This window comes from Pseudopipra pipra, chromosome 1 (assembly GCF_036250125.1).
Source record: "Pseudopipra pipra isolate bDixPip1 chromosome 1, bDixPip1.hap1, whole genome shotgun sequence".
Taxonomy (NCBI): domain Eukaryota; kingdom Metazoa; phylum Chordata; class Aves; order Passeriformes; family Pipridae; genus Pseudopipra; species Pseudopipra pipra.
In genome coordinates this window covers 76,315,501-76,328,854 of record NC_087549.1, presented here as the reverse complement: position 1 = coordinate 76,328,854, position 13,354 = coordinate 76,315,501, and the positions used below count along the sequence as shown (strand labels likewise).

Below are 13,354 nucleotides of genomic sequence, written 5' to 3'. Positions count from 1 at the left end.
GTCATCCAGACGAGATCCATTCTTCACATGGCCCTACACAACTGCATGAAACCTGGTAACAGACTGAAGAAAAAACTTCCTGTGGACCTACAGGAAGGCAGAGGGCAGAATAAAGTCTGAGAAGATAAATAGATAAAAATAGGCTTCAAAGAGCAAATATTTCCTTCTTCACTTTTTTCAGTTTGATCTGAAGGCATCTAGTATACTCAAAGACTTCCACTCTTGTCATTTCATAGTGTTTGCTGTTCTGTTCATTTCAGCTTGTATATTCGTATGTTTGTGTTGGAATATATATATATACGACTGAGTAACGTACCTCAAATAATTCTACTTTAAAATATGGTTCTCCCAAAAGCTCTTAATATAAAAAAGTGGTTGTAGTCCTTCAGAAAGTGGATGCATACTTGTGGAAAGCAAGTGGAAACTGAGTTTTATTTGCAGTTTAAACCTATATTTTATTTTTTCAGTAGCTGCTGTACTGTTCAAATACCAAATTGTAATGTAATTTTTCTTCGTTTTATGTAATGCATTGTCACAACTCAGCTAGTAATATGCATGGTGGGGTTTTTTCCCAGATCACAAAGGTACTTTATACATAAATGATCAAACCTTCTGCACATTGCAGAAAGAATTGTCTCCGTTGTAAAAACTTCTTGATGCTTCATTTTTTTAATTTTATTTTTTTATATCATGTGACTTCATTCCTGCTTTGTGGCTAGTTATTTCCAAACTGTTAACTCACTTCTCAAGTAATGTGTTCTCCAGGGTTTGTTTTTTTATATTGATAAATGATGAAATCAACATTCAGGTAAAGTTTTGTGTATTCATTTTCTTACAGGAACAAAAAATAATACTCAGTAGAAATACTGTAACTTTGGCAAAAGTGTCACACTTAGTCTGAAGACTGTTTAATAGATTTTAGTATACACTTACAGAGAAAGGCTGATGGTTGGTTGCTTCTTTTTTGTGTCAGGGGAGGGGAAATGAAGGAGATAGCACAACCTTTGTAGGTGTCATATATCTCACTGGTAGAAATAGTTGGTTTGTAGTGCATATAACCAATTTCTTCTCACAGAGGGTCATTTGCAATCTTTTGAAGTCAGGCTTTCTATCTGTGGTTCTTTAGTAATTTGGTTGTAGCGCAATTCTGCCTTAGCCATCACAAGGCGTTTTCTCTCTTCCTTGTCCCCAAAAGCTCAACTCACCTTTCGGTATGGAAGGTGCACAGAAGAGATGAGGAGAAAATGCTAGAATGGTCCATCCTCTTTGCAATCATCAGATGAATACTCCTCTTTCTGTAAGCCTTATTTGCCTTCTGTCGCTATTAGTTAAATATGAAGGTTAAATATTATCTTGGCTGCAAGAAAAGAGTAACTTCTGAAGAAGTAAGGGCAGAAACAAAGGACCAGCAGAATTGTTTAAGGGTTTTTATACAAGGATATATTCCATCAACCCTTGTTATATTTTCACAAGCTGTCATAATTCATGTTTGAGTATCTGTGTTGCTTTCCAAGCATGGTGGTCAAACTGAGGTCTTACCAGTATCATGTAAAAAAGATGACTTGTGTTGTATATGGTAAATGTCTTGTAAATGCATTCCAGGCATAGATGTATTTTTTTTAAGACTTTCAAATAACGCAGGTACCTTATATTCTGTTGGAAACATTCTTCTTTTTCACTGCACTGATTGCATAGTAAGTTGTTTCCCATTTTGCATTCGTGCACTTGGTCTGTCAAATATAGTATGTCCCTGAATTTGGGTAGTAGATTGCTTCATGCCATTTTCCAATCTGAGCTATGCTTAGAACCCTTGGATTCTATCCTTTACATTGTCTGCCACTCTTCCCAGAGTATTGCCACTGACTCATCCAAAGGATTAGTGCAGATACTGAATGAAAATGCTAAGGACATACTGATCTCATATAATAAGACACTTCTAATTCCTTGCCCTTTGGTATAGCTTTTCAATTAAATGTGAAGCTACTTTATGGGGATTGCATATATGTTGTAATTTTGCAGTCTGCTATTGAGTCCTATAGCAAAATTCAAAAAGCATTGCAACAGTTGAGATGGATGCTTCCATTTTTTCTTCAGGACAGGCTGTTTACTTTTCTAAAAGAAATATGCCTTCTTTTTTGGATACTGAATAATCCTCATTGACTGCTTTAACAGTTTCTCAGCTGTGCCACTAATTTTCTTACTATCTCTCCAAGTGTCCAAGTGAGAGCAGTTGATCTGAAGTTGCTTAGATAGCACTATTTTTTCTAGTTTAAACTTTATGCATCATAATTCTTAGAGAAATTTATTACTCTCTTAATTGTCCCACAATCCTGTCCTTTCCTCTAGCCCATTGGTTAGTTGTGATCAAAAGTATCCAGAATTATTTTAAACTTTTTATTCTATTTAGAGAGCTCTGAAACAATTCCATATTGTATATTTTGGGGTTGCAGTACTGAGATACTAGGGAATCATTTAGAAGATCTCTGTTGTGTACATCTGGGAATTTTTTTCTTCTGTTCTCCTGATAACAGAGATGTTCTTACAGAAATATCTAATCAAAATTTCAAGATGCAGAAGAACACCTCACATAGTCTGATTTTGACAGTTGTTATTTGATCTTGCTAATATCTCATAGGCAATTTCAGTAATCTTTTCTAAGCATATTGTTTGAAAGTTTGTGCATGTGTGTATTCTGTTTGTATCTTCTCAGGCATAAACAAATTTAAAGTCAGATGGAGTAATTTCATTAAACAGCTCAAGGTGATTTCATGTGAAGGCTTCAAAATTTGCTTATACTTAGCATTATGATTGGACTCGGTGATATCTTAAAAGCCTTTTGCAACATAAATGATTCTGTGATTTTACCAGTTTGCCTCCATGTTGGAAAAAGGGTCATCTGGGCACTGTGAGACATGTATTTTTACTATGTTTAAATAAACTAGGTTTTAAATACTTTTTTTTTAAATACCTTGTTCAGGTGAAGTCACTGCATCCATGATTAAATGTGTGAAATAAATACCTCACATAAGTGCAGTCTTTGCAAACTGCAGGGTATGCTGCTTCCTGTGCAAAAGTGACTCAGTAATTAATTTCCTTTGTTACTCATTGGTAAAAATTAAATGCTACACTCAGTTCAAAAATGCTAGCCCTGTGATGATAGGAAGATGGAAATACAGCCTTTGTTTGTCATCTTTTGTTTAAACATAAGGCATTTTTTCTTCAGCACTTTTCAACATATCCTAAAGTCAGCTCTATTCCATGTTTAATATTTTGAAGCATGGAGCTACAGTCATGGTTCAGTTATTCGTGAGAGTCTTGTTTCTAGATCCAGTGTCAGAAATGCAGTTCAGTTAGAGGTGTCTGTGTGTGCAGGCAGGTGGATTTGTCCCTTGTGAACAACACATAGGAACTGCTAATTCTGAGCTGACCCAGTTCTGATAGCTCTGTGTCACGCTCACTGGCATGTCACCTACTAACCATATTGTCATCACTGGGGAAAAAATAAAACTCCCCACTGCTGCCTACCATCGCTTTGGTTGTCTCACATATTTTTTATCACTATGTTTATTGTTTGATAAAATGGTTCTTTTGGTCATAGTACTAACTAAATATTAAGTACGGGATATGTAGAATTGCAGGTATTTTGGGATTTTTTAGTTCAGCTTGTTTCCAGCACTAAGAAGAAACTCAGCTTCTGGAAGCTGATGGAGTTGAAAGAAAAGAGATAAAAGCAATTACAGAAAATTCCATGGAGGAGGTGGGTGGAGAAACGAACCAGATTCACAGTGAGGAAATTGTCAGAACGGTTAGTATTACTGTGGAGCTCTCCCATGCCACTTGTCCCTTTTTCAGCTTTGCACCTATCTCAGTAAGCAGTGCTTAGATCTACTCGCCCATCTTAGACAAGAGCAAGTGTGGCAGGGGCTGCATTTGAATTTGCTGCTTTGTACAGTGTGGTTGTATACTGTTTGCCAAGTTTTCCCAGCTTTCAGCAAGGGAGTTTGGAGGTGTCCTTAATGTTTCATATTTCTTACTGATATAGCAGTATTGACACCGGTATTTTTCACCAACTGAGATAAAGCTTTAAAAGTCTTAATTGCAGGGAAAAAACCCCACACTCTCTTTTTTGTTGAGATGCGCACTGCACCTTGCTCATACAACGAAAGCTACAAGCTTCTCTTAAAGTACTCACCTATCCCATCTTCATGGGTTGATTTCTTGAGTCTGTGAATGTAACGGGTCCAAAAAGACTAAAAAGATCCCAGGTTTGGGGGAAGAACCTGGAATACTTTATTCAACGCGCAAAGCGCTTATTTAAGGGTCTCGGGGGCCTAACATGCTAATAAGGAGGCCAGTTTATGCCAAGTAGGGGAATCCTTCCAGTAGCAGGGGTGACATAAGGGGAAAAAGGGATTTACATTTCTCGGATACAGTATTTACATTTGGGCAAAAAGAATTGATATTTCCAGTAAGCAGTATTACATTGGGGTAGAATGGTCGGCTTTTCCCGAAATAAGGATTACACAGGGAGGGGAGAAAACAATGAGGCTTTTGCATGAACCAGTAGCATCACAGCAGTCTCTCTATATCCTGCTGGGGGAGACAGGACAGTCCGCACAAATGAATGTCAGTGGATTGTGTCTGGTCTTTTAGATGGTGGGTTTTTCCCCAGCCCCTGTGGCCCAAGGCTTCCGGCTCAAGCCCATCAAGCCCCTTCCTGATGACAGCTGAGGTTCGACTCTTACATGTGAACATCTCTACAGAGAATATCTGTCTGAAAAACTGCAGAGGAATTGTGCTGGTACCATCCATCTCAGATCACTTTTTCTGTCTCTCTTCAGGGACCCCTCCTGAATCAAGCAATCAATCTTTGCTTGTTGTGGGGTGCAACACCCCCATAGAGAGTATCAAATGAATTAAAAGAAAAGGGGCAATCTTTGGTTACTTCCTAAATCTAATAAAATGTTGTTTTCTGACTGTTTTTGAGCAGATCAGCTTTTTTATGCTAACTATAGCATTTGTTATTCTTTCCCTATTTACTTTTCAAAGTTGCTTGGAAATTGTCATATACTGGCAGGCATACTTATATATCATTGTCAATTCTGAATATTACTACACTTTCAGTGTAAAGCCCTTGCTTTGTTTCTTTTTTTTTTTACTTGTTTCAATTAACAAATTGTTTATTATAAATAGCACACTTCAGAGGCAGAGCATAGAAGAGTATACTCTTAATTACGCTGCCAGCCTGAATAGCATTACAAGACAACCTGTCCAGGGATGTGATTGACAGATATTTCGCCAATAAGAAAGTGAAACTTGGAATCAAGTACGTGGTAGAAAGTGACAAAACCCCCTCATATCTTAAATAAAGACCCTTCTAGTTGAAGGATCCAAGAGGTTTGGACATACTGTTATAAAATGTCAGGCAAAAAGTAATGTAATTTACTTAAACTCATGTGTTGAACTTACTAGGTTCAAGTTATGAACCGCCTCTTGAAAGGTCGCAACAGCCTTCCCATCTGGCTCAGAGAGGGAAAGATGACTTGGATGCAGTCACGTCATTCTGAATGGAGCAACTGGTCACTCCCTGCCTCTGTCAGCTCTCACCTTGAATATTTATCCATAATCCATAAAGACTTTTGAACAAGTATTCAGTGTGCTGGGATTTTCTAATTTATGGTGGGAATCCATACGTTTTGGAATTTGTAGTTGTGACTGTGCAGAAGTAGCTGCATATCAGTACAGTAGAACTGACATTAGATTACTGAGTGGAGTGCAATCTTTAATTCCTTATTTTCAAGTGGAGATACTGTATTCCAAGGCTTTGCAGACAGCACTAACTGGAAAAAGTCAGTTCCTTCTAAAGCATATCTCTTCTTTTTTCTAGGGCAATTTTCAGAGTTAACAGGGCTATCTTCTAGTTTAAAGACTTGAGAAAGCTTAGGCAGACTTAGTAAAATGTCTAGACAGTTGAGCCTTAGCTGCATATTGTTGTAATTTTGAAATGGTTAAAAAGCAATAGTTCTTTTTTTAGGGTGCCAAGGTACCAAGCCCTGTTAAAGAGAACAGAAACATGACTTACAGTTGAAACATCATTTTTCTAACTCTTTGTAGGGTTATACCATACAATAAATGTACTGCCTAGTTACGGAGCCGCCTGTCTGATTGCCACAGAGCTATTGGGTATGTTTTCTTGCCTCAGAGATTTGTTTAGCTTGCAAATGTGATGTTCATATTTTTCACTTTTTTAATATATTTTAAAATGTTCATTATTAGCAAATGAGGTGGGTTATGTCAAAATATTATTGATGCCTAAACTAGCACAATATTGTTGCAAACAAGTACCAGACAGATCATGAGTAGAGGAAGATTGCATTTTTGATCAGCATGAAACTTTGAATGTAATGGCAGACTTCAAATTGCTCATCAGGAGAGAAGTTCACAAAGCTGACCTTTTCAAAGGCTAGAGAGTAAATTTAAGTGGAAAGATTAATGTTAAAATGGTCATGTCCTGTTCGCTATGTTTGTTCCATTGCACACGTAATATTTTTGCCATCAGTATTTTTATTCTATTCTTACCACTTTCCATTTTAACAGTTGAACAACTGTGAGAGATAACTTACAATCCTGAAGTCATTTGACTTGTCATCTTAAAGGGTATTTATAAACTATAGCATTCAGGGAGCCCCCAGTGTTACTTTAAATAGAGAGATTGCTTTTAGGATTAAGAAAACCAGACTGTTTCATTTTGAAATGGCTTCTCTTAAGCAGAACTGTAATGATGGTTGATTTAAAACTCCATAAAAACAGGTAGCAAGCCTAACCATATTCTGTATTTTTGCATTATCACTGAAGACTGCATGAAAAGCAAAAGGTATGGCTTATGCTAAACATGTGAAAAAGATGGTTTTCTCCTGCAAGTACAAGTAGCTTTATCCTCTTTTAATATTGGTCTGTATTAACGGTTTCCTGTAGGCAGAAATGCCACTTTTGTTATTTTAATTGTATTGAGAAGAGTAGGGTTTGTTCCACACAAAAAAAAAAAAAAAAATTAAAAAAAGAGATGTGGGTGTCCTAACAGCCTGTTGACTTCATTTCTGTCACGTTTTCAAATTCTGAACAATTTATACAGGATAATGGAAATTTGAGGGTAATAAGACGGAAAAAGAAACAAGCGATTTCAGTTAGAGAAGTTGATAAGAGAAGCAAGAAATATTTGTGATTAATGAAACAAGGTATTTAGAAATATATACTAGTTATTGACATGGGCAGGAGAGGACATCATTGCTTGCAATCTTTAAAATGATGATAGTCAGGAGAAAGATCAGAATAAGTCGATTTGAGGTTCTGTGATAGTCAGGTTGTTACCTTTAATTGCATCTGATTTGCTAAATACAAGCAATACAAGCATTAGATTACAAAGCGCATGATGGAAATTATTTACAGGGGGCACAAGAACCTATAGTCATAATCTTTTTTTTTTAATGTTGCAGACGTCTGGGTGGTTGTAACATGTGAGGGTGTGCTTCCCAGTGCAACATCTGATTAGTCACTAATTTAGTAAGGAATGTCCTGGCACAGGTTTGTTGAAGCATGTGAGCCTATCAGCAGAATAACATATTATATTCTTTTACTCAACATACAGTTGAGTAAAACAGCTCAGCTGTTTTGAAACAAACATGACGGTATTCCTTCCCTGTGTCTCCTTTTTATCTCGTATTTCTTACTGGCAGAAGAAATGTTGCATGTTTACTTACTAAAATATATTTCATACCTTCATTTTTTTTAATTAATATTCCAAATATTTTAGAGTCTAAATAACACTCCAGAATAGTTCTATAAAGCTATAAGTCATTTATTTTTACACTGAGGAAAACAGAAAGTGACACACGCTCATTATGTTCTGCATGTTCTGCACATTTCCACACTCCTTGTATACAGATGATCAACCATTAAGGAGACCAGTTTAACAGAAATTTTCAGAGATAAGTATTTGCTGTAGCACAAAACCATGAAAGTTCTCTCAAGTCCAGTTGCATGTTGTGGCCACAGTGCCTTATGACAAACACTTCCTTTCCCTAGCTTAGATTTGATATAAAAAGGATGATAATCTTTCAGAAATTCAGCCTTTTTTTCTGAGTGCTTGGATTGGTAGTACAGTTAATAGATCACTGATGTAGTTGTGGCCATTGAGGTTAGTATAGGTCAGTTTATAGAAGGAGGTAATGCTTAAGAGAATTTCACAGTGAATGTAGAAATATCCACTATCTGTGCTGGAACTATTCTGACAAAAGCACTCATAAGTGATCTGAAAAAGCAGTGAATGGTGGGATGGCCACGTACCAAATTATTCAAGAAAATGAAGCAAGGACCAACTATGAAGAATTTCAGAAGATCCTTACAGGATTCTTTCACACTGAAATAGCATTTGAAATTCAGTGTAGGTAACTGTAAAGTTATGCAGAAATACCAGTACTAAATTCACATATGAAATAGTTGTGTGTGAAGGTGACTGTAACCACTCATGAATAAGATATCTTCTCAGAAAATCAGTGTTGATCAACATACTAAATGTACTGTTAATTATCAGTAAAAAAGACATGCAGGCCAAAAGTAATCACAGCCACATGACACTTTTAAATCTGTTGTATGTCAAAATCCTGAATACTCTGTGTGGTTCTGTTCTGCTACCTCCCAGAAAAAGATACAGGAGAAGAAAAGTCCAGAGCAGAGCAACAGGGTAGATCAACTATACAGAACTATTTCCATATGAAGAACAAGTAAATGAGGTGGTTTTTTTCAAAAGAGAAAAAGAATAATTAAAAGGAAACATATTGGAGCTCTCCAAGATACCACAAGGAACGTGCCTTCTCTCACACACTGTTGGAAAGAGGAGGCATCAAAATAGCAGGCTGAGGAAAAATAAAAATAAGTAATTAAGCTTTAGAAATCCTTGACACATGATTGTTGTGAATGTTAGAACTATACATGGATTAAAATACAAATCACAGGACAGTTTTTAAAGAAAATCAGTTGAAGGCTATTAAAAATAAAAAACCTGTGGGTTTGGAAGTCCCTGATTTGCAGATTGTTGGATGATCTATTGTGTTTTATGGAAATCTCATTATGTATTTTCCCTTATTATTATTTTGTTTCTTAGGTATCCCAAGGTATTTGGTTTTGGCAACCAAGAGGGCACAGGGCTAGATGGAGCTTTGGCTGACCCAGTGTAGCTGTTGTTGTAAAAAGTGTTACAAGCATTGACTTTTTATTCAGTTAAGTGACAAAGTAAGACTGAAATAAATATATCTGTTTATTTCTGCATTTGTATATAATTGTATATAAATATTTAAGTCTGAGAAATCCCAGAAGGGCACGTGAGATAGCTGTTGCCCAATTTTAGACTGACTGTTGCTACCAACACATTCCACAGAAGTTGCAAGGTCAGCGTGTACCATAAGATCCTGCTCTTTTTGCATTTAGGCATGAGATCAGAGTAATACAATCAATCAGAGCAGTAATACCTGAGGTTTGCATGTCTGATCCTTAAAAAAATACTGTTCTAAACATTTTTAAGAGCTTTTAGCTGAATACATGTGGAGCTTTTCTTAGAACACAAACTGAGATGTCTGAACAATTACTGTACGAAACAGTTCCCATTGTGAGTTCACCATAAGCAAACAGTTTTCCTAGGATGTGTGCCTTGACAACTTCTGTCCTAACTGGTTAGCTGAATTAGGTATTTTTTATTATTATCGAAGTCTCAAAATGTGAGAATTCAGCTGAAATCTTGATAAATAGAAATGTCTGGAAAGGACACTAAGCAGATTTTGTTGTTAAAGTTTCAAATACTTTGCTCAAAATCCTTCTAGACGTACCTTGGAAAAAACTTATTTCTTCAATCAGCAGTCAAACTCAAACCATACTGAACAGGCTTTTTTTTTTTTGTAAAGAATAATTTTAGCAGGTGGAAATTACAGTCTTCTGGGGCTTTCTTTGTCAGTCACTGAAATGAGATGAAGAGAAATGCAGGTTACCTGAAAAGCAGTTGAAAAATGATATATTTAAAGTACTCTGAATGTTTCCCAAATAAATTATTTTGGGGATTGTGGGGAGTTTTTTGTTGGTTTTGGTTTGGGTTTTTTTTGTTTAGGTTTTTTTTAGTGCTTTGTTAGAGTTTTTTTTGATAAGAGAGACTCACTGGACTAAAGTAAAAGCCTGCATAGAGTGTTATTTTTTTCACCCTTCTACTTCCCTTCTCTACAACAACATCTGTAGGAACATCCAGGGAATATTCTGAAGGAAACAGCAAAAGCTGTGATAAAATATTGTGCATTTTACAGATGGAATAGATGTGTATGTATTTATATATAAGTAACTTCTAAACTGAAAGCTTATTTTTTTCAGTCTTCTAGCACCAAATTGTGCTATTAAAATGTATTTCATACAGCTTAACAAAAAAGATTCTGTAGAAGTCTTTAAACATCCATTAAAAAAATGAGGGAAAAGAAAGTTTTAGTGGTGATAGGAGCTGCTGTTGTGCTGTGCAAAACAGCATGGTGCATACGTGTGTTCTAAACCACCTTATGAAATGGACTGAATTTAATTAAAATTATTAGTGAAGGAACAGGAAAAGGAAAATTTGTATTTTATACTTCGGGACAAAAGCCGAGCTAACTGAAGTTAGTTTGGCTTCCCAGCAGTTCTGTCAGCCCCTCAGCAAAATGTCATGCATACTATCATCTTCTCGAGGCAGGGTGAAGGTTATCAGGTGCTCAGCACTTCTGGCTGAGTGTTCTGGCAGCGCTCACCCGACCAGTTCAGGGGATTCCTCTAGATCATAAATCAACATGTGCCCTTGCTGACAAACAGGTTAAGCTGCAGGTCTTCATCGATCATCATTCCTCCTCTGAACCCTTCTTGACTTGTATTAGCCCAAGAGCCATTTGACTCTCTAGTTTTTTTGGGGGGTGAGTGCAATTGCAGGAGGGGACTCACTTCTGTTTTGCAGTCTTGACTATCCCCTTGCCTTTTCTGTGGAGCTGTGTGGTGTTTCATTGGTCTCCCATATCTTTAAAATTTGTAGTTGTTTCTCAGAGGGCTGGATGTTGAAAGAGTAGAATGGTTGTGGTTTGACAAGTATTCACTTTGGAGAAACTCTGTGAAGAAATTGGTTTATCCAGTCACTCCAGGATAAAGTTAGTTTTGTTTTAATCAGTACACTCAGAAATAACCATTTTATTTAGTTTGCAGTTGTGTACATGTATGAACTGGTGTTGTGTGAAGCATACTGTTGCTTCATCTAATGTAGTCTTGCTGCTTTTTCTCATTATTACCTATCTTACTCTTCTATGTTGTTGTAAGTGATACTATGTAGAAATATTTTCTTTAAGTTTAGCATTTAACAAGTTTGTTTGTCTGTTTACTCTCTTGAGCTGGTAGAGCTATAATATGAGATCAAAAGGTAATATGAACTGTGGTGAGAGGCTTCTGTATTTTCTTAATACTCCTTTTTAAACAAGCTAGTTGATCAGCATACACAAATATGTGCCTTTTAAAGTGGCACACACTCTGACATTTTTTCCCTGATTGTAGTTCATAAATACTTTAAACTTTTTTTATATAAATCTACATGTTACTCTTTTCTTTATAATTTATCAGATTTTCTAACATGCGATTACATGTGTTGCAATTGGAAGGTACTGGCATGTAGCATACAGATTACCAGTTGCTGGATCAGATTAAAATATGGCCTTGAAACTGAGTCACATTAGTGACAATTTAATTATCTTTTTTTTGTTACAGTTGCACAGTTGTACAAACTACCACATTGAGACTGAATAAAGACAATGCTGTTGCAAAAAGCTCTTTATAAGGGGAGAGAATATGATTGTAATTTTACCAAAAGACATATTAAACACTGGAGACTTCATCTCTTGTTACACAGTAAATGAACTAATAGATAAGAAGTTGGTGTTAATAAGTTGATAAATTAACAGTATCATTTAGTCATCTGTCTCGCTTTCTCTATATAGGCATTGAAAAAGGCTGTGGACCTTAAGGAATCAAAATGAATCATACTTAGTATGAAAACATTTGGCTAGCAATTCTGAATATTAATCAAAACTTTGGCTCTTTGTGCTGGGACATAAGAATAGGGTTGATGTCAGTAAAAATGATTAATATATAACTGTGTGCTGTGCTTACATTATAATATACTTGAAGTCCTACAGTTATTCATCCCTAAGCTTCTAAGGTCTAATTCGGGGCTGGTGACCTGGACTTGGATCTAGTTATGGCTTGCAATTGCACTAACCATTCTCTGGAGAGATTTTCTTACGTTGCATTGAAGAATAAATTATATGACTAGATGGAAAACTGGCTCATATCCTCTTGTTCATAGGACGATTGTAACAGTGAAATAATGGTGGGTTGTCTTAGCAAACTGTGAGCATACCAGCAAAATCTTTTAAAAATATGCACTGTCAGTATGTGGTCTGAGTGTTCTAATTATCTTAGAGATTCTATGTAGCTGAGTGATTTCTTATCTTCTTAATTGAATTACATATAGACTTGTCTTCTAAATGTACTTGTATAGAAAACATTACAAACTTCTCAGGTTTGTGCTTTAACGCTTTGTGTCAGAACTTTTGAAAACTATTTTGAAGTCCTCATACATTTTTTTTAACCAATTTTTTCAAAGGAAGCTGACTTCATTGTGTAGCTGTCTTGCTGTTTGGTCTGCCTTTCATATAGTTTATTTTTTTTCAGTAGGAAAAGAAACCAATTGCTGAGAAAAATCAGATTCAAATTGCTACAAACCAAAGGAGACAGGGAGATGGGCAGGTTTCAGAATCTTGTGTAGCATGTGTACCTAGGGAAAAAACCTGCATTTTAATGTGACTTGACTGAATTACAGATCATGATTATAGATGAACTAGTACATAAGCACTTTTGTAAGTTTAGGGTAAATAATTTCATGAAAATGTATGTAAAGGGTTTTTTGAAAATTTGGGAAAAATATTCAGTTATCTTTAGAAATTGCTCAGATCATTGCTAGGTGGGTTTAGTTTTTTTGTTTGGTCTTTTTTTTTCCTCCAAATATTTGTTTCTTTTATAGCTGTTTAACAAGATCCCATGGCCAAAAAGTCCCAGAGCAGTTGAGATTTTCACCCCTAGTGGTAAGATCTTCTACCTTCCTGTCTCCAGCTCTTCTCTGTTTGTGACACAAATCCAGCATGATCTGTCATATTTGTATAGAGGAAAATTTGCTATCTTCGTGTTACTAAAATGTAAGATTTTGCTTTTTAAACTGCAGTTGAAGTGTCTCTTACTCCTTTAACTCCTCTTTCTG

The 13,354-nt window shown here is 36.0% G+C and overlaps 1 protein-coding gene across 2 annotated transcripts in view; it reads left to right on the top strand.

The window, feature by feature from the left end:
• Positions 1-13,354, top strand: part of RETREG1 (reticulophagy regulator 1) — a 65,485-nt gene that overhangs the window by 21,972 nt on the left and 30,159 nt on the right. The window contains exon 4 of one of the 2 annotated variants that reach the window (XM_064661829.1): positions 13,121-13,181. The exons of the other annotated variant lie outside the window; for it this stretch is intronic. Coding sequence (XP_064517899.1) covers positions 13,121-13,181 — 61 coding nt within the window. The remainder of the gene's footprint in view (positions 1-13,120; positions 13,182-13,354) is intronic. 2 annotated transcript variants of the gene reach the window in all.